Source organism: Cryptomeria japonica, chromosome 11 (assembly GCF_030272615.1).
Source record: "Cryptomeria japonica chromosome 11, Sugi_1.0, whole genome shotgun sequence".
In the NCBI taxonomy this organism is placed as follows: Eukaryota; Viridiplantae; Streptophyta; class Pinopsida; order Cupressales; family Cupressaceae; genus Cryptomeria; species Cryptomeria japonica.
The window spans coordinates 416,663,816-416,685,462 of NC_081415.1; the positions used below are offsets into that span (position 1 = coordinate 416,663,816).

At 36.1% G+C, this 21,647-nt stretch overlaps 1 protein-coding gene across 3 annotated transcripts in view; it reads left to right on the plus strand.

The window, feature by feature from the left end:
* Positions 1 to 5,910, plus strand: part of LOC131073608 (uncharacterized) — a 223,078-nt gene extending 217,168 nt beyond the window's left edge. For all 3 annotated transcript variants that reach the window (XM_058010072.2, XM_058010074.2, XM_058010073.2), the window contains exon 15: positions 5,501 to 5,910. In XM_058010072.2, coding sequence (XP_057866055.1) covers positions 5,501 to 5,600 — 100 coding nt within the window. In that variant the 3' untranslated portion in view covers positions 5,601 to 5,910. The remainder of the gene's footprint in view (positions 1 to 5,500) is intronic.
* The last annotated feature ends 15,737 nt before the right edge of the window (positions 5,911 to 21,647 follow it).

Here is a 21,647-nt window from a genome sequence, read left to right on the forward strand (position 1 = left end):
GTCGTGAGCCAGTTTCGGGGTCTCCATTCAGGTTGCGTGTTGCGTCGCCATCGTGAAGACCGAAATGCAGTCGAAATTGCAAGTGTCGCAATTTTAGGACGCTACACAATCAAACGAAGGTTAGAGATTAGATTAACATCTATGGGCAGTGATTCATTAACAAACAGAAATATTGAAGTATTCGGTGTTCCCACTCCTCCCGACCTCATTGGCAACTAGGGTTTCACCTCAGATTGGCTCTGGGGGGATTTCTCAGGCGTCTGACGGTTGCAGTCTGCTCACGAACAAGAAATTTGTTCGACCCTCTTCGGCTAATCAGAGTTTTGGCGGCGGTGTGGCGTTTGGTGATGGGGATGACTCTGCTGCGTCCTCTTGGTGCCATCTCTGCTACAATACTAGGAAGATTGGTACTGGTTTTGCAGAGGTGGTTAAGGGGAAGGGTGCTTCTGCTAAATGCTTGGATCCGTTGCCAGAAAGGATCTCTGTCAAGTTGAGTAAGGAGGTTGAAGTAGAGGTGAAAGATTTTGTTGGGCTCTTTATGGAAAAGGGGCTTATTAGAAGATTTCGAGGTTTTTGGCCTTCCCTTGGGGAGATGGTCTAATGGATCTCTGTTAACTGGGAACCCATTTTGGATGGTGTTGTCTAGATCTTTCCATGTGCCCGAGGTTTTTTTGTTGTTACTTTTGACAATGAAGCTGATAGCAAGAAAATTTGATGTGACTATGTTTGGAGTTGGGAGGACAAATTTTTGCTTCTATTGAAGCCTTGGTCTCCAAACTTTCAATCCTGCTACCGAATCTTTCAATAAGATTCTGATTTGGGTAAGATTGCCTTGCCTCCTGCTTCAGTTTTGGATTAAATCTTGTTTGAAAGCTATTGGTAATTCTTTAGGCAATTTTATTGGTGTAGATGAGGATTCTCAGAACCTTTTACACTCAACTTATGCGCGTATCTTGGTTGAGATGGATTCTATAAAAGCTTTTCCTGCTGAGTTTTCTCTAATACTGGACAATGTACAATGGATCCAACAAGTGGATTGTGAAGGTATTCCCTTCAGATGTAGGTGGTGTTTTCAGATTAGGCACATGGCTGAGAGTTACCCAAAGAAGAAGAGATTTAGATAGGCGACTTGGTGGAAAGATGAATCGATATCTTCTAATTCTTGTGGGGAAAGAGGTGGATAAAGTGTCTGAGGTGGCTTCTAAAGAGGTTCCTTCTTGCTTTGTTCCTACTCTGCCTCCCCAAGCCTTTGGAGGCTTGACAAAAGGTGCAGGCCTGGAAGCTAAGATTTGTCAGCAAGATTCTAGGACTGAGCTTCCAAACTCAGCTGAGGACAGCTTTGGGGATTTGTTGAAAAATAGTCTGGCTAAGAGTTCTAAAATGGTGAATATGACTGAGAATGTTGCCAAAGTTAGTGGTGGACATGGAAATTTTGTTGCTCCCTCAGGGGATCAACGGCAGAACTTTGATAGCAAGTCTTGCTTCTCTTCCGAGGAGATGCAGGGGTGGCAGAAGAAAGCTGAAAGGCTAGAAGATGGTTGGCAAACTGTGAAGGGTAAAAAAGCTAAAAAGACAAGGAAGGTGGGAGGCTTTGACATGACTCTACATTCTCATTCGAAAGGAAGAGCCCCCATTAAATGATTTGCTGGTTTTTGGCTTTTTTAGCTGTCTTTTTTACAGCTTTTGTTTTAGGTTGTGGGAGCCTTCTTTGAAAACCCATGTTTATGGTTATGGGAGCCTTTAAAACCCATGGTTGTCTGGTGACTTCGTTTTTCTATCTTTTGACAACTTCTTGTTTTTGGGTTCCAGATCCATTCAAAATCTGTTTGTAAAGGGTTTTGAGTCCCTTCGAAACTTGCTTTTCCTTTAATCAAAAACTAAGCAGTGATTAGTTATTGCAAAGGAAAACAGCCACTAATCATTAAGTATGATGTATAGAATGAAACCGATCTGTTATGAAGAGATGCGCTCAAGAAAGGACATGTCTCTTAAAAGTTTAAAGGTTGCAAACATTCAAACTTGCAAGATATATATTGGATATCCAATCCATTCTATGATCATCGAATTGGAATTTGTTTTCTTTATTAGTATCCTATTTGGATTAGCTCTTTGAGCATTTCACCTTTGGCATATCTGTTGCATACATCAAAATTCATATCAGAAACAGCACCATTAATTATTGTTGCAAGCGTATAATTTCAGATCAGGGACAGCAACATATCACAGTAAGTCATATCAACATATACCTTTGTGTATTCATAAAGACATTTAAGGAACAACAGACCATCATATCATTCTAAGCGATATTTGGAAAATTATTGCATTAGTTTAAGGACCAAGAACAGACGCAGCAAGAGTATCAACAAGAACATTGCAAGATCATATCAGTGTATCAGCAAAGAGCATTACATTGCTATTAGCAATAATAAATTCAGTGAGACAATAAATATCTTCCTTGCATATTTATCAATCTTTCATATCTGAGATAGCAAGATAATCTTATCATTGTTATATTAAGTAGACCAAATCACCTTGCATATGTTTTAGAGCCATAGCAGAGATAGCAGCAATATTGGTTTTCATCTATTTTCTAATATCAGAATAAAGTAATATCAATTGTATTTCATAATAAACCTCATTGGTAAAGTATCAACTATCAACTTCTATTGTTATTATCTTAAGCACTATTCGAGATTATTAAGGAAAGAAATCTCTTGCAATTGATCTTTGATAGATAATTGTCCCAATTTCCTAAGTTTGACCTAAGGGGACATTACAAGTGTATGAGAGCATTCCATTTTGTGCTTATATTGCATTGTTCCTAAAATGGGACATACAAAAACACTTATGTTCATTGAATGGACCTTCCACCCAAAATATGCAACCATAGCAAAGAACATTCTAATAGTCTTTCTCTTGCTTGTGGGAGATAAAGTCTCCTCATACTCAATGCCTTCCTTCTAAGCATAGCTCTTTGCCACAAGTCTCGCCTTAACTTGTCTATACTACCAGTTGCCTTGTACTTAGTCTTGAAAACCCACTTACAACCAATGGCATTCTTTCCTAATGGAAGATCAACAAATTGTCAATTGTCACTCTTCATCAATGCTTAATACTCTACACCAATAACATCTTTCCAAGGATTTCACTGTATGGCTTCTTGAATAATTTAAGGTTCAAAATTTTGAAAAATTGTGCTCATGAGGGCTAGGTTCACCTCACCATGAGCCATGCTAGTTCTTGGTCTTGGAGTTGATGTGTATAGGACTCCATATAAGTTTGCATCATGTACGGTGTTGGTATAGCACTTGAGCATTTTTTGCATATTACTTGTTGATGATGGTGCTAGAGGACCTAGTTGACCACCATTATCATCATCACTGCCCTCATCATCACAAGGGATCACAGGAGCAATGCTTGAAATAGTTTTGTATGTTGGATTCACCCTTCTCATCAAACACTACATCTTTATGGATGTACAACTTCTAGTGTTGTGATCCGTTGTCAGTAGGCTTTTGCATTTTTTGCATATTACTTGTTGATGATGGTGCTAGAGGACCTAGTTGACCACCATTATCATCATCACTGCCCTCATCATCAGAAGGGATCACAGGAGCAATGCTTGAAATAGTTTTGTATGTTGGATTCACCCTTCTCATCAAACACTACATCTTTATGGATGTACAACTTCTAGTGTTGTGATCCGTTGTCAGTAGGCTTTTGCATTTTTTGCATATTACTTGTTGATGATGGTGCTAGAGGACCTAGTTGACCACCATTATCATCATCACTGCCCTCATCATCAGAAGGGATCACAGGAGCAATGCTTGAAATAGTTTTGTATGTTGGATTCACCCTTCTCATCAAACACTACATCTTTATGGATGTACAACTTCTAGTGTTGTGATCCGTTGTCAGTAGGCTTTTGTCACATCGTTGTAGTCAAGAAAGATACACTTCCAAGTATTTCTGCTCCAACTTGTTGAGACATGGACCAGCTAGGACTCGAACCTAGGACCTTCCATACGCTGCTGGAGTGCTCTACCACTGAGCTACTAGCCCCTCTTAGACGAGTCCATCATCGATCCGGGTGTGGCTTATTTCCAACACCAACACCCCCCCTTAAGCCACACCTCTCGTGTGCTTGGGGCTCCTAGCCTGGACCTGACTCTAATACCATGTTGAGACATGGATCAGCTAGGACTTGACCCTAGGACCTTCCATACGCCGCTGGAGTGCTCTACCACTGAGCTACTGGCCCCTCTTGGACCAATCCATCGTCGATCAGGGTGTGGCTTATTTCCAACACCAACACAACTTCTTTTGCTTCTCCTTTGGAATGTACATGTACAACCAAAATCATGAAGATGGAAAATAGAATGCTTATTTTCTATTTGTGCTTCCTTCGAAGTAATACCATTGAGAGCTTTGGAGTTCAACAAGTAGACCACTATGCAAAGAATGTCTGCCCAATATATGTTCCAGCTGGGAATCCTTAAACATTCTAGACAGCATTTCCACAATGGTATAGTTTCGTCTCTCGGCAGAATCATTATGTTGAGGGATGTAGGCAACATTCAATTGGTGACTAATGCTACTTTCCCTCAGGAATGAAGAGAACACATGGAGCTGATGAATGTGACAACTAGATTGTCATTCCACAAGAAATTTGAGCTTTTTATACATTCTGAGGCCTACTTCGTGGTCTTCAAGCAATATACCCATATTTTCCTTTTTTGATCATCAACAAAGAGTTGGAAGTATTTGGACCTGCTAATGCTAGAAGTCATGTATCTACACCATTTTGAATTTTACGTTGGCTTCCCTTTGGGAGTTTGGGATCTAATTGCTCGTGTCTTCAAACAAATCAACCATATCCTATCCAATACGATATCTTGGTCAGGATACAAACATTTTCTCTAAAAGTTCAAACTTGCACATGGTTAGCATCCAAACAATTCAACAGCACAAGATAATATTTAACGAGGACCACATACATTTCCTTTGATATGGCACTTTGTTTGAACTGTATGGTTTCCAACAATATGTTTAAAAAGTATCCATTGTTCCTAGACAATTTAAACATTTGAACTGCCCCACAGTAAAAATGATAAAAGGCTACAAATTACACATGTAGGGTTGCAAGATTCAAAATATTTATTCGTCAAAGGTGAAATTGTGTATTTAATATGCATTACATCATCCTCAAAATTGGACTATGACAAATAGATCACCACTGTGGACATAGAGAAACTAAATAAGCTATTGTCACAAGCATGACACCATTAATTTGACTTCAGTTCAATCTTTAACATATATAATTATATTTGGGAACATTGTTATCACTTTGTGCTCAAGTGCAGTTTGGATTCAACATATCATTAGCTTTATTTCTTTGTACATATTTTCTGCAGAATTTTCTTTAAGTCAATGTAACTCTGTCAACAATTTCTTATTAAAATCTTCATTGTTCTAATCGTGATTCTCGTTCTATGTGCAGTGTTGGGTCTTTGTTGGGCTGTGTTGCAGAAATTCTACAACTTGATGTAATAGATGTAAAGATGGATTTTTTCAGCTCTCAAGGAGAACACAGAACGTAGGATACATGACTAGAAAAGCATTCAATCTCGATACTTAAAACTAATTCATTTATTTTGGCATTGACCAATTTGACCAACTTAATCTTACAAGTACTTACTTGAAATCCAATTAGAGGGAGCCAATCAAACAAAATTTGAAGTCAAATTCCAATTATGAGCTATCGTTCTTACCATATGTAATATGTATGATCGGTTTACTGTTTGGAATAGTATTTTCCAAACATTTCAAGGAAATCGATGACATATTCTTAAATTTCTGAAGTAATTGAGGTAAATACAATAAATAATATCATGACTTGATTCATTTGAAGTGATGACTTATAATTTTTTTCTTTTCAAAATGTCGAACTTAAACTAATTACTTTAAATTAGATGTATATTAGCAAGCGGTTTAATTAAATTATGTACTTTGTTGAATAGAATTGGAAATGCTTGTTTAGAGTATGAGAATATTTAATATTTGGTTACTTCAAAATCTTATTGAAGGCTATATTTACTGACTACATATAAATTGGTAAAAAATATGTTATTTGCATTATGAGTATAATTATAAATGTGTTTATATATGAAAAAAATTAAGGTTAATAGGTTTCTTTATTCTCTTACATGAATAGCTATACATAAAATAATTAGCATAGTTAATCATTCAATTTCTTTATTTTAGAGTACTTTTACAAGTAAAATGCACCACAGCTTGCATTCAACAACAATCTCTATATTCCCATCAATGTGTGTACATCCACTCTTTGAGTAATCAATTCCATCCAAAGGTGAAACTTCATTAGGTCAATTCATCATTACCATACTCAACTTACTTTTCTTCCATGGCGAGAATTTTCCATCATTTGGATAAAACTTCCATAGCATCACAATGATAATCATTTATAAACATCACATTGTATTTTAACAAAATTATAACTCATGCATATGAAATAACAAGCTGATCATCTTATATAATTATATTGTTCTCTGACATTTCTCCTATTCGTCCCTCAAACTAATTTACTATAAGCTATATAGTAAACTCTTAATGAATAGACTTGTCATTGAATATAGGGAACAATTGTATTTCAACAAGCCATATACTTATGTTTTCAAACCATAATCATTATTGTTCTACAAATTATTTGTCTATTCACTAAACATGGGCAGTCCACACTAATGTACTCTTGTGATTTAGACATTAATGTGTGAAAAACTCTTGCTAAGATATTGAAGGTTTTTCATAGAACAACTTCAATGGAAATAGAGGGGGTTAAAAATTATCTCCAAAGTGTTGAGGTAATTGCTGATATTAATTGATGATACATGAATATGTTTCAAAGCATGTAGAGCCCTTCTTTTTATGTAAATCTGCCATAAAAGGAGAAAAATGTCAAAAGTACAAACAAGTGAAATGAAAAAATAAAACTAGTGATTTGGAAAGATAGCATTGGTTGAAGAAGTGTTTGTTCCTTACATGATGGAAAGTTGAGAGAAGCGAAGGAAAAAATAAAACTTGTGATTTGTAAATTGACAAGCATTGATTGGCATTAATGTGGGGAGTGGGTTGGTGCTTGTTTGAAACGGATTTTATGTTTCCAAGGCTTGTGATCCCTATCTAAAGGCCTTGTTTGGTTATTGGAATTCCACAAAGATATATTTTTTAAATTTGGATAAAAAATGGATTAGCTAATGTTTGAAATAGGTTAAAGGTTAGCTTCTCTATAACAATATGAAATATACATTTGTGTAAATATTATAATTGTCAATTCAAAATCTAAAGATTAGACAACAAGAAGTTCAAAATATCTTGAAAATAAATATCTAATCTAAGATTTATTATTATGAAAAAATGAGCAAAACATAAGCATGGTAAAGAAAAAGAGATGTTTTTTTTCCAATACTATCTATACCTTGGTTTGCCTTGACATATCTTGAAGATATAGATAATACTATCCATAGATTAGAAACATGGCAATTGCCATAAGGATGTGTTGGTTGCGGCTTACAAAAAAACTCAACATTTCAATCACTCACATATACTTATAAATTGTAAATATTTCTCACACATGCACAAAACTTAGATTGGAGAACTTGAAAAATAGAGATATTTTATTAGTTTCATTAGAAGTACAATACTATCTATTTTTTCTAATAACAAATTGTATTCCTTTTTTCCAACCCTTTACAAAGATACATCTTTGGATACTTATATAAGAATTCTTCAAGTATAAGTAATAGCAACATCAAACAACCATGAATGATGTTACAAGAGTTGATAGACAACTCAAATTAGGCAAAATAAATTTTATAAGGTATGACAGTTCAACTTTTTTCATGGGTGACAATTGATTCATAACGGTTAGATAATCCATTTGGGAGTTCCACTCATTGAATGTGGACAATCTTTATAATTTTTTCAACATGGATAAAATGAGGAACTAACAATGGTTAAGGATACATCTAGTAGAGAAAAAAGAAAGGATTAGGCCCAAATTATCCAAGTGCTCTTCATCTCCTTAATGACCAAATTAAAATAATGGAGACACTTCTAAAGATGTAGATTTATATGGTAAAATGTGAAGTACACCTCAATTGTTTTAAGAATGGAGGCAAGAAAAGAACAAATTTGATGATGGATCATCTCTATAAATACTTGAAGTGAGGCCTCAAAGGGCTCCCTACCTTGCATCATCAATAGCAAATCAACCTACACAAGTGGAAAGGCCATCAACATCGCACATGGATGTATCCCCTTTGGTAGATTATAAAAAAAAAATTGGGAACAAGTTGTGCCCCCTCTATCTAGCAAGAAATTATAGGATACGGAATGACATGCATTGTCCTAAACATTGGGGGAGATATACCAATGTCATAAATAACTAAATCAATAGGATAAGCTAACATAAAAAAGCCATTTCTGATTCTAGAACAACTAACTAGAAATTAAAAAAGGAAAGCTAATAATTTATTAGAAAAGTTTAGATTCCACTTATAATTAGACTATTAAGAACCTCCTAAGTGTCAGTTGAAATAAAGCAGAGTTGTAGAATACATTCCATACATTGATTTATCAGAGGTGATGTGTGTAAAAAGTAGACTAATCATACATTTACAAGAAATAAACACAAAAACAATATACCAAAACGCGATGATTTACATAAGGAAAACTCTTTCAAGACAAGAAACTACACTAAAAAAAAATCAACATATTATTTAGTAATCAAAAGTTCAATCTATTTAAAAAAATATAAGCCTTTTAAAGGGATCTTTGTAATATGTTGGTCTAACTCTTTTTGTTTTTCATTTTATAATTGTTTGATGAGATGTCGATATATAGAAAGGATAACTATTTATGTGTGTGTAGGTACATATGACAACTAATTAACATTATAACAACTAATAGCACAAGTTTACAATTGTATTATAAAAATTACAAATATAGACTCAAATATTTAATTCTAAACTTAATGCAGTTTCCTACCAATTCATCAACTTGAAACAATTGATCTTGAATATATATTATAAAAAGGATATAATTGAAATCAATTTCTGAAATTATAAATAAAATGGTAGTTGATTAAGCTTCTTGCTAGCAATTGAACATAACTACAATTCATCTAAACTATTTCTCAAATATTCTATATGTTGCCCTTATTCCTTCTTAATTTGTCTATATAGCACAAATTATAGCAAGGAGTAAAAGCTTTCTTGATCCCCTAATATTCCTCACACTTCCCTTACACTTTCCACATCAAACTCCCAAAGACTTGCACCACTTACAAATACAATAGAGTATCAATTGGTGTTTAGAAGGGTCCCATGACCCCTTAACTTCTATAGTTTCCTTTATTTTCCTTTCCTATATCAATACAACTTCCCAAACACCCCATGTCACTCCTATAAAGTGGGTGATGCCTTTTCTAAGTTTAAAATTTCACCAAAGATGTAGGGTGGCAAGGTTCCTAACTACATTAGGAGACTTCCAAATTTAACTTTTTAACCTTCTTGCTACCAAAAAATAGCAATTCACTCGTAAAACATTCTTACGCCACCTCACAATCACATTAAAAACTTACAACACAAGGGAAAAGAGGGGTAGTTGATATAAAAGTGTTATGACCTATTTTTAGGCCCCTCAACCCTTTGTAAAACCCTCATTAGATTTTTATAAACATTTCCTGTAGAACTTTTATAATTTTTAACAACTAAGATTAGTGAAATATAAAACACCTCAATAAAAAAAAATCAATATCATTTATCTATTTTCTTTATAAATCCTTCTCATAAATCTTTGCAATCACTCTTTCAAGGACAACTATGAATCTTGTATGAATCAATTTATAGATTCGTTAAGAGGGTTTATGTCCTCAAAACCAATTTCATTTTCTATGATACAAGATGAACAATTCCTTACTCTCCAAACCAAGTCTTCAAATTGAAAATTCTAAGAATGTGTTTGTATCCTCACTTTTCCTATTTATATATCCTTAATTTTTCACTTAAGTGACCTTTAAATTCAGCTTTATTTTTTAGCCCAAAAATAAACCACTTTTATGTCTCCATATAGTGATCCCTTTTTAAATATGTAAATAGAACTTGTCTTAAATATTTAATTATGTTTGGCACAACCACCAAGTTATAGAAAATATTAAAATGGCTCAAAATATCAATTTTGACTCACCATGAATACCTTAAGTACATAAGAGATTGATCTATATACAAGTAGGTGTTCTCCCAAGATGATGAACTTCTCCACGAAGTGTGGAGTACTCATAGAATATTGAATCTACACATGGATGGTACCATTGTACTCATCTTGGCTCTATAAACTATCTACCATTGTCTGAATACCTTTCTAATAATTTTGGCACTCTCCAAGAAGGTTGGCAATTTTCGAGGATGTTGGAATCGACTAGAAAAAGGACATTGCAATATCATCAACCAAAATCTGAATTAATTATAGTAGCATAACAATACCTACAAAATTCACTATCAAATCCTCATCTCAAGCAACAAATAAATAGAAGATGCAATACATGAAAACATTAAATAGTAATTAGGAAATTAAGAGCTAAAACCACCTATAAGTGGTACCCAAATCTCTAGTTGGAATTTCAACACCCAAATATTAATATGAGCCCACAAATTAAAAGTAACATGTGCTATCCACCTATCATAAACTCATCAGAATCCACTTATCAAATTGGGCTATCCATTATCTTCATTCAAAGATGTTTATGTTGTGCCATAACATGTTTCATTAGTTGGTCAACAAGTGTAAATCCCTCTTACAATTCTTTTATATGTCTTAGATGATTTTACATTTTGAATGTAGGAGGTCCAACTTTTAGTGGCCAGAAATCTTGATTTGGGAGGTTGTTGGAGTCTTTTTTATTGTAGACATTAAAGAGATATGTGCACTAGACAGCCTTGCAAGTGATGTCAAACAACCTAAAATATTTATTCTTTCCATAACTAAACTCTATAGCCCAAAATTTGATTTTTTTAATTTCATACTCTAAAAATTGCCTTTTTTAATATTCTTAACATTAGGAGCAAGGTTAAGACAGTTTTCTTAAGATTATCTCACTTGCTATAATATCTTGCAAGACAAAAAGGAGTACTAATACTATCAACTAATAGCTAGGGACCAAGATGCCCATAGACTCATAACACCACTTGAACTTTTTATGCTCACTGACTTTGTTAATACATTTACAAATTCTTATAAGTCTCAACTTTTTCTAACTTCACACTCTCGTCTTCTACCATGTCTAAACAAATTGATACTATGAATTAATACACTTTATCCTCGCGTGAAAGGTTGAGTTCTTTGCTAAAAATATGACACTCTAATTATTACATATAGTTATAATAGCTCCTAGAGTAAGCCCCACATCTAAACACAAACATTTAGGTCAAATGAATTCCTTACAAGCACAAATAGCTACCATGAACTTTGCTTCTACCCTTGGAAAAATAGACCACAACATACCATTTAGTTATCACACTAATTTTATCACCAAACATAGTGAATATATATCCAAATGAAAGTTCAAAAAGTTGTCCCACTTCTATATAAGAAATGGTCCCACAAATATAATTTTTCAAATTTGAGCACCTAAAAGTGGCATGTATGTTTTTAATTCAAATTGAAATAAACTAATAAAATGTGGAACATTTGGTGTAGTCTATATTTTTAATTTAAAAAATATATAGTTGGGTATAATTTTTATAATTTTTTATAAGTTTTGGAGAATATTTTAGTTGTTGAATTTTTTTTCAAAAAGTGAGATCAATGAAATGTAGCTCTTAATCTAGTAAAATTATAATTCTCAATTAGCTAAGTTGAATAGTGCATGGAGAAAAAATTAACTTTTGATTATATTTATTTTTAATAAATTTTTTAAGATGGGCTTGATTCCATAATGTGATGGTTTTGTGGTGGTGGTGTTGTTCTAGTTGTTAGCACACATTTTTATCAAATATTTTGTGCTATTTCTTTGATGTTTTATATGTACAGTTAAACATAAGAGCATTTATTCCTAGATTGTATGTGCAGGATATGTGTTGCAGTATCAAAAAAAATCCCTTTGAGACCCTGTTTTCAGAATTGGACAAGCACCGCTAGGGCATGCTAAGGGTTGGCACTGAGTATGAACTACATGAGGAAGTTTCAGCATGACAAAATTGGGAGCCCTATAAGGCATTCTCTGGGCCTATGTGATAGTCTATGTTATCTATTAGCACATGCAGAGTTTCCATAAAAGGTTACAAGTGCGAGTGATATATGAAGAAGAGCTTAATTTGCATAATTGTCAAATTTGAACTATCGGTGTAAGTTACCCCGATAAGACCGACTGGCATAAATAATGAGAAAACTTATCGGCATGACCTAGACCGATCACTCTGAAGGAGAACCAAAAGGAAGTTTAGAAGAAGGTGCTCATCGGCATAACATTCATTATCGGAGGCATGAGAAAAATGTTGTGCCGATAGTCGATGAGGTGATCGATATAACCTACACCGATGAAAGACAATGTGAAGTAGATAGTAAATTTCATGGGATTGTCAAAAAATGATATCTTGTGCTACCCCGAAACATGATGGGCTAGATGGCAGAAGGCAGTGTCATCGACATGACTTTATCCGATGAAGAAACACCAAAAAGTGGGAATACTAAGCCATCAGGATAGCTCAAACTATCGGTGAAAGGAGTTTTGGGTTACGCTGATACCCGATAAGAAAGACAAAGTCGAGCACAAAGGAGGAGGTTACCGGTATGACTTACTCTGAGTAAGGAGAATGCGGAGCGTATATTTTGAAATCATCGGGATATCGGATAGCATAAGAAAAAGCTACCCCGATACCCGATAGGGTATATATCATGATGGATGGAAATGATGTTTCATCAGGATAGCCTACACTGAAGTAAGTGACTAAAAGAGGGACAAGGTAAAGTCATCGGGATGACATCGACCCTTTTGGAGGAAGACATTTTTCGCTACGTCGATACCCGATGAGGAATCTGAAGCGGTTGTCGGGAAGGAGACCTCATTGGGGGAACATAAGCCAATGGATCTGAAAACAAATAGGTTGGAGCCTGATATCATCGGGTCATCAGAGAAACATAGGAAGGGTTGTCCCGACACTCGATAAGATTTGCAACACGATGACCAAGAGGGAGGTTTCATCAGGAAATCATATGCCGATAGACCGAAGAAGTGAAAGGGAAGCACAAGCATGAAGTAAATGTCATCGGGTCATTGTGGAAACATAAAATAAGTTGTCCTAATACCCGATAAGGTGACCCGATATAATGAATGAGGTGCGGACTACCAAGGGGGATTCATCGGAATAAATTTTCACTATCAGAGGAACATATTTGGAGCTATGTCGAAACCTGATGGGCAGAATGCAACGGACGAATAAAAGGAGGGTGTATCGGAATGACCTATGTCGATATGATATAAAGGTGAAAGTAGAACCTAGCCAGGAGGAGAAGTGGTCGGTGAGACCTATGCCGACTGAAGGACGGGTGGCGCCAAATAATTGAATTATTGAAAAAGTTATGTCGATCAGTCGTTGCAAAATCATATTGCAAACGGATCGACCTACCATTATTAAATGCAGAGAACGGGTAGATTGGTGTTTGCACGAGGCAAATCACAGCAAGATTTGAGTTGAGTAAATGCTTTTAATCCGTCAAATCCATATATGAAGAGTTGGTACAAGGATTTTGCATAACAGTTTGAAGCTAACAAAGAGATTGAAGCAAAATTAAACTACAGAGAATCAAACTGCAGAAAGCTTGAGAGATTCAAATATGGAGGGTTCTAGTTCCAAGGGCAAGAGGAAGGTCACATAAGTTTTTGAAAGCGTTCCTAAGAGGTCTAAAGGGGGAGAAGGTGCGCCGAAACGAAAGTTGAACCAGGATATGATCGATCAAATGAGCTCACTAGGAGCCAAATCCCGGAGATCAAAAGTTAACCTACCCATCCGTGACCAGCTAGAGGATGAGTTCAAAGAAATTGGCGATGCATGGACCGAGATCAAAGGTCATGAATTTTTCTTATATCATTACATAGGAAGAAATAAGTCGGCCCCAATTTCAAGCCCATGGATGATTGGATTGGGTAAGCTTGTAGTCCCTAATGTCTTTGTAAATGTCGAATTGATGAAAACATTGGCTAGGGCTTACAATGCTACAAAATGATGTATCCAATTACCAAATGGCGACGCTTTCATCCATATCTCAGTAGCCACCATCCAGGAGGTTTTTGGTCTAGGTTTTGAATCTAATGTTCTTTTGTCTTTTGAGAAGCTAGAGGAAGAGTATACAAAGATAGACACTATGTATAATGGATGGAATTTGGCCATTGATAAGGCCGAAAAGGGAAAATTGACAGAAGAGGATGGGCCCCCATTTGATATCAATATCTTCAAGCAGTATATGCAGTATACCTATATGGCAGGCAGTCAGGTGGGAGGAGTTGAAGTCCCAAATATAGCTCGGATGGGACCTCTCATCCTTACTGTTGACACACAGATGCATGAGCCGAGGCAATTCGACTATGCTACTTATGTTGTTGAGAAAATACATGGGGGTTTCTTGAGCCTTCAAGATAACCCTAATAAATCTTTTAAGTTTTACTCTTTGTTGATGCATGTGGTCTTGTTTTATGGACGACTCAGGGGAATGTGGCCTGAGGAACTAAACTTGAATATTCATGGTAAAGATGGAGAGGAGCAGCCTGTACAGTTATGGTGGTCATTGTGGGATTCACTTTTGATGAGATCCCATTATATCAAGTTTGAAGAGTTTTTTGTGCAGCCTTTATTTAGAGCTTTTAGAGTGTATTTTGATGGGTCTTTTTTGGAGGAAATCAAAAGATTCCTTAGACCCCATGAACATGGGGATACCAGAGTAAACCACAATATGGGTGACTGGTATGTGTGCCATAACTTCACCTATGTTAGGTTTTTTGAGTTTGAAGGAGCTCCTTATGTGTTGTCGAAGCCTGCACCTGACAGGATCGCTTATCTGGAGATTGTAAGGTAGATGAGTGTCTCAAATGCAATGCATTTTGGGGGTGCTCACAAGAAATTTTTCTTGTCCAGGACCTTAGATTTTGATGATTTCACTATTGTCTCCACAAAGGCATATGAGATCATTGACAAGAGGTTGATAGAAGACTACAACCTCTATGAGCACACAGGTTGGAAGAACTATGACCCTGAGGGGTATATCCACCAAGGCAGGAAAAAGCAAAATCTGGGTGATTACTTTCATGAGTATGTAGAGAAGAAGCAATGGCTACAAGAGATAGGAGAGGAAGAAGAGGCAGAGAGCGAATCGGGAGAAAATGAAGCTATTTCAATATTTAGGAGGCCTGAAAGGGAGGAAAAACTTGAAGCACGGGACATAACTATTGCAAGGATAAATGTGGATGTGGATGTTAGGCTAGAGGAGCATACCTCTTTTGTGTCTGATGATGAATTCATCAAGTCAAAGGAATTCAAGTCCTTCTTGTATCACTTCAAGGGGAAAAGGCTAAGAGAAGCAATGCGTGACATAACACCAGAGAATGAGGCAGAGATGCTTAGGAAACTGAAGGAAGATATTGATGCAGAAGTGGAAAGCATGACTTCACAAAGGGGAAGGTAGCTTCTTGTAGAGGCAAGGATTATCTTGTTTTCAGGCTGGGATCTTAGTGCGTCTTTCACTTTTGATAGCCTGTTACATTCAGAGAAGAAGGATTTCAAATTGGACATTCAAGGCGTGAATGACGTCTTCATCTGGTCAAAATATGATCCAAATGATGAGGCTATGCAGTTGTGGGCTCTTTATCCCCCAAATAAAAGGCCAAAGGTCGTAGATGTGGACAAGGGTTTTGGACACATGATGAAGTTGAAGGTTGGAGAGGTTGATCCCATGGTCACGATAGATATGGGAGTTGATATCTCAAAATAGATGAAAATGTTGATGAAAGAAGCATGAAAGTATAAATCATTGTATGAAGAACTTTTGAGGAGTAGGGGCCATCATGTACCCCAGATAGCAGACGAATCTAAATTGAAAAAGAAGTGTGAAGAGTTGTACAAGGAAAAAAAATTGAAGGAAAGAATACAGAGCATAAGGACAAACACAACATGTGTCTTATTGACAAAACGATTTGAAAATCTGCAAAAGGTATTGGAGGAATTATGGTCTGTTTACCAGAAAACCATGGATAACGCATTATCGCACCAGAGGATCCTTAATAGGTTAAACATGCTACTGCAGGATCAGACACTGAGTGACAAAAGGATAAATAAAGTCAAAAGGCTAATTGACACTCATCAAGAATTCACAACAGAATTAAATACTGAGTATGAGGAATGTAAATGGATCGTCAATCATGGATTTCCAGGTGTAGTTGATGATGCAGGGGTCATGAAGGACAAGCACCATTGGATTACCAAATGAAGGTCTCTACTCAGTTCATCCCTTAACGTTGCCCGTGCGGATGCATTGGACATGAATGAAACAGGGGAGCAGGTTGAAGGTTTTGTTACAACAAAGATAGCGATCAGAGATATTATCTTCAATGCTACTACCTATAAAGAGGAAAAATATCTTCAGCACATCCAGAAATGTGGTCAGCGGTTGGATGGAAAAGGCTAATATATGTTATTGTCATGTGTTTTAGTTATAGTTGCTAAGAGGGATAGTTAGGATTTTTGTTAGTCTTTGTTTGTACAAATGAAAGGGTGTGTCCTTTCATTTATATCGTTTGAATCATGTATGTATAGAGAGTCATTTTTTATTCTGGAGGGGACAGAAGGGAAGTAAGCTTAGGATCTTTTCATATTGTCTATTGGAATTTATAGTGTTCTGTAAGATAAGTCCATAGAAATGAAATCTATTTTTTGTAAACAAGTGTAATCATGAAGTATCTGTGAGTCTGTGGTTTTTGTACACCAATTGTTCCCAGAAATCAATATACAAGGTTTGCTGCTTTCATCTTCAGATCGTTTCGTGTCATATGATATTGATGATTTAAAATCTTTCGAATAAATATAAAGAAGATTTGTTGCAATGTTTTATCATCTGTTGGTATAGAGATATCAGAATTGTTTTTGTTGTTCTCATAGCATACATTGTGGATATTGCAGTGATAGTTTGTTTCTTCACACTGTCTCCAAAGATTACAAGTATTTGTCTATTAAATGACATGTAAACTGTCAGATAAGGCACTGATCTGTTTCTGGTTTTTTGTGAATAGATTGAGTGTGCACAAATTCCTCACTGGAGAAATATTTTACTAGTTTATACTTGCCTTGTTCTTTCATAATTACTCTTAGTTCCAACAACAATCTGTTACAACTTTTATTCATTTTCAATTATACTCAAATCTTCAAATTAAAACAAGCTAAAAGCATATCAATAAAGCATGGTTGCAGGAAAGTGTTTGCCAGTCCTGTAAATAGCTAGATTAAACAGATTAAATTCACTATAAAGAAATCTCTTTATGCTTTGGAGATTAGGGTATACCCACCTAGGTCTAGTGGAGCCTAAAGTACAGAGGAATTTGGTCATCGACCATTCTTGTTCGTTGGCCAAGGTTGATTGAGGAATCAGTAAGAGATTTGGCAAATCTCTCGGATTTCCAATCTCTTGTTTTCTAATGAGTCACCAATTGTTTATATGTGGCGACTGGTCAGAAAAGTACTGTACACTCAGCACGTATTCTCGTCGGAGTCCGGGGCCGAGCGGGGCCCCGAGAAAGTGGGCGTAGCCCGCTGTGGGGGTTCGGGGGCGTAGCCCTCGAGAAAAAAAAATTTGTCATTTTTTTGTTGATGAAAACCGACATTGTAATAAAACCCTAAAAAGGCCGACTTTGTTTGTTTCCCTAAAAATGCATGTTATAAGCGGCTGGGATGCTTAAGGCATTGTAAGGTTTATGTACTGTTTTTGCTGGATAATAAGAAAGATAGGACGACTGTATATGGTGGACGTAACCCATTCTGGGTGAACCACGTTAAATCTATGTGTTATTTGTGTCTTGTTTTATTCCTTTATCTTTTGTATTTAGATCTGCATATAATTGTTAGTTCATATTTGCTTCGGATCTTCTTGAAACCCTAACAATTGGTATCAGAGCGAGGTTTTCTGTAAATTGGCAAGACTCTCAGATTTGAGTGGGAGCAATGGAGGATTCCAAATTCAAGGTCGGAAAGTTTAACGACCAGAATTATCAGTTATGGAAAATGTAGATGGAGGATTACCTGTATCAAAAGGATTTGTGGCGGCCGTTGGAAGGAAAGGCAAAGAAAGCGACCACAATGTCAGATGAAGAGTGGGACATTTTAGATAGAAAGGCACTGGGATCCATTCGATTGTGCCTTGCACCGTCTGTAGCTTTCAATATAAAAGAAGCAAAAATGACTGTAGATTTGATGGCGACATTGGCTAAGTTGTATGAGAAACCCTCGGCTTCGAATAAGGTATTTCTTATGAAGCGTTTGTTTAATTTGAAAATGAGTGAGGGAGGATCTGTAGTGGAGCACTTAAATGAATTTAATACAATTACCAGTCAATTGTCTTTGGTAAAAATTACTTTTGCAGAAGAGGTTAGGGCTCTCTTGATTTTATGTTCTTTGCCAGAAAGTTGGAATAGCTTGGTTATGGCTGTAAGTAACTCTTTCTATGATAAAAATACTTTGGTATTTGATGATATTGTTGGTTTATCCTAAGCGAGGAAATGCGAAGGAAAAGCACAAGTGAGACTCCAACATCATCAAGTAGTGTTTTGAATGTGGAGAACAAAGGAAGATCAAAGGAAAGAGGAAAAGGCCCCTAGAATGAGAAGTCACGAGGGAAGTCAAAGAAAGGACACTCTCAATCTAGAGGAAAGAAAGATTGCTGGTACTGCGAAAAGCCTGGTCATCTAAAGAAAGATAGCTGGTCTTGGAAAAACAAAGGAGACAAAAATGAAAATGACAGTAAGGAAGCTAATATTGCAAGTAATACTTTACAAGATGCTTTAATCTTATGTTTGGATAATGTTAATGATTCCTGGGTAATAGATTATGGGGCTTCATTTCATGCTACACCCCATAGAAAATATTTTCTAGATTATGTTCAAGGTGATTTTGGACAGGTATATTTGGGTGATGATGAACCCTGTCAAATTGTTGGAAAAGGAAAGATAAAGATCAAGTTGCAGAATGAAAATGACTGGTTTCTGCAAGAGGTAAGACATGTTCCTAATTTAAGAAGAAATTTAATTTCTACAGGGCAACTAGGTAGTGAAGGTTCATAGTTACCTTCTCAGACAGTATTTGGAAGGTCACTAAAGGATCATTAGTAGTAGCTAAAGGTGCAAATGTAGGCAGATTATATTTGTGTACTGGTAACACTTACTCTACCCTAGCTGCTACAGATAAAGTTACTGCAAGGACAACAACAATAGATGTTGCAAGAACAGATTCGATAATGTGGTACCATAGGCTTGGGCACATAAGTGAGAAAGGGATGAAAATCCTTCACTCCAAAAATCTATTTCCAGGACTAAAGAAGATTGATTTAGAGTTATGTGAAAATTGTGTTTATGGTAAATAGAAAAGAGTCAAATTTCTCAAGGTTGGGAAAGAGAAGAAGAGTGAGAAGTTAGAGCTTGTGCATTCAGATGTATTGGGACCAGATCAGGTATCATCTCTTGGTGGCTCTTGTTATTATGTTATTTTTATTGATGACTCAACCAGAAAAACATGGGTATATTTCCTAAAACAAAAATCAGATGTTTTTGAAACTTTTAAGAAATGGAAAGCTTTGGTTGAGAATGAGACAGGAAAAAAGTTGAAGTGTCTCAAATCGGATAATGGAGGTGCGTATTGCAGCAAAGCATTTGAAGATTACTGCTCCTTAAATGGGATTCGAAAGAAAAAGACAGTTCCAGGAACTCCACAGGAAAATGGTGTGTCAGAGAGAATGAATAGGACTATCATGGAACGCGCGAGGAGCATGAGATTGCATGCTGGATTGCCCTTACATTTTTGGGTAGATGTTGTACATATTGTTGTCTATTTGATAAATAGAGGACCTTCAACCCCTTTGGATGGTGGTATTCCAGAGGAGGCATGGACTGGTAAAAAGGTAAATTATTATTTTCTGAAAACCTTTGGTTGTGAATCTTTTGTCCATGTTGATAAAGAAAACAAAACCAAGCTTGATGCTAAATCTCAGAAATGTACCTTCATTGGATATGGGATAGATGAATATGGCTATCGGTTATGGGATTTTGAAAATAATAAAATAATTAGAAGTAGAGATGTTATATTCAATGAGAAGGTTATGTATAAAGAACAGATGTAGGAAAAGAAGTATGAACAGGACAAACAAGAATATGTGGTGTTGGATGAGATTCCTGAAAATGAAATGCCATAGGTACCTGATGCTCAACAACAACAGATTGTCCCACAAACTCCTATAAGTGTTAGATGTTCTACGAGGTCAAGTAGACCCCCTGAAATATTTTCTCCTTCTTTGTATTCTATATTATTAACTGATTATGGTGAACCAAAAGAATATGAAGAAGAAATGCAGGTGGATGCCAAACAACAGTGGGAGCTAGGCATGAAAGAGGAGATGGACTCCTTGATGAAAAATAAGACTTGGGACTTAGTCCCTTTACCTGCAGAAAAAAGAGCCTTGCCTAACAAATGGGTTTATCGGCTGAAGGAGGAGGAAGGAGGTCAGAAAAGATATAAGGCCAGAGTTGTAGTAAAAGGTTTTGCATAGAAAAAGGGTATAGATTATGATGAAATATTTTCTCCAGTTGTAAAAATGACTTCAATTAGAACTGTACTTAGTCTTGTGGCTGCAGATGATTTACATCTTGAACAATTAGATGTCAAAATAGATTTTCTCCATGGAGATTTGGAGGAGGAAATTTACATGTTGCAACCACATGGATATGAGGTCAAAGGTAAGGAGAACTTGGTGTGCAAGTTGAAGAAAAGTTTGTATGGCCTAAAGCAAGCACCCCGACAATGGTATTTAAAATTTGATAGTTTCATGGCTGAACACGGTTATCATAGATGTCATTCTGATCATTGCGTATATTTTAAGAGATTGGATAATGGCAGTTATATTATCCCGTTGCTTTATGTTGATGACATGCTTGTTGCTGGGTCTAACATGCAATATATAAATGATCTTAAACAGAAATTAGCCAGGTCATTTGCTATGAAGGATTTGGGTGCAGCTAAGCAAATTCTCGGTATGAGGATTACACGGGACAAGAAAAATAGAACCTTGAATTTGTCCCAAAGCGAGTATATAAAGGTGTTGAAAAGATTTAACATGCAGGATGCAAAAGCAATTAGTACACCTTTGGCTAGTCATTTCAAATTGACTAAGGAGATGTGCCCAAAGGCACAGAAGAGGTAAATAAAATGTCTAACATCCCGTATTCATCAACTGTTGGCAGTCTGATGTATGTAATGGTATGCACAAGGCCAGATATTGCACATGCAGTGGGAGTTGTGAGCAGGTTTATGAGTAATTCAAGTATG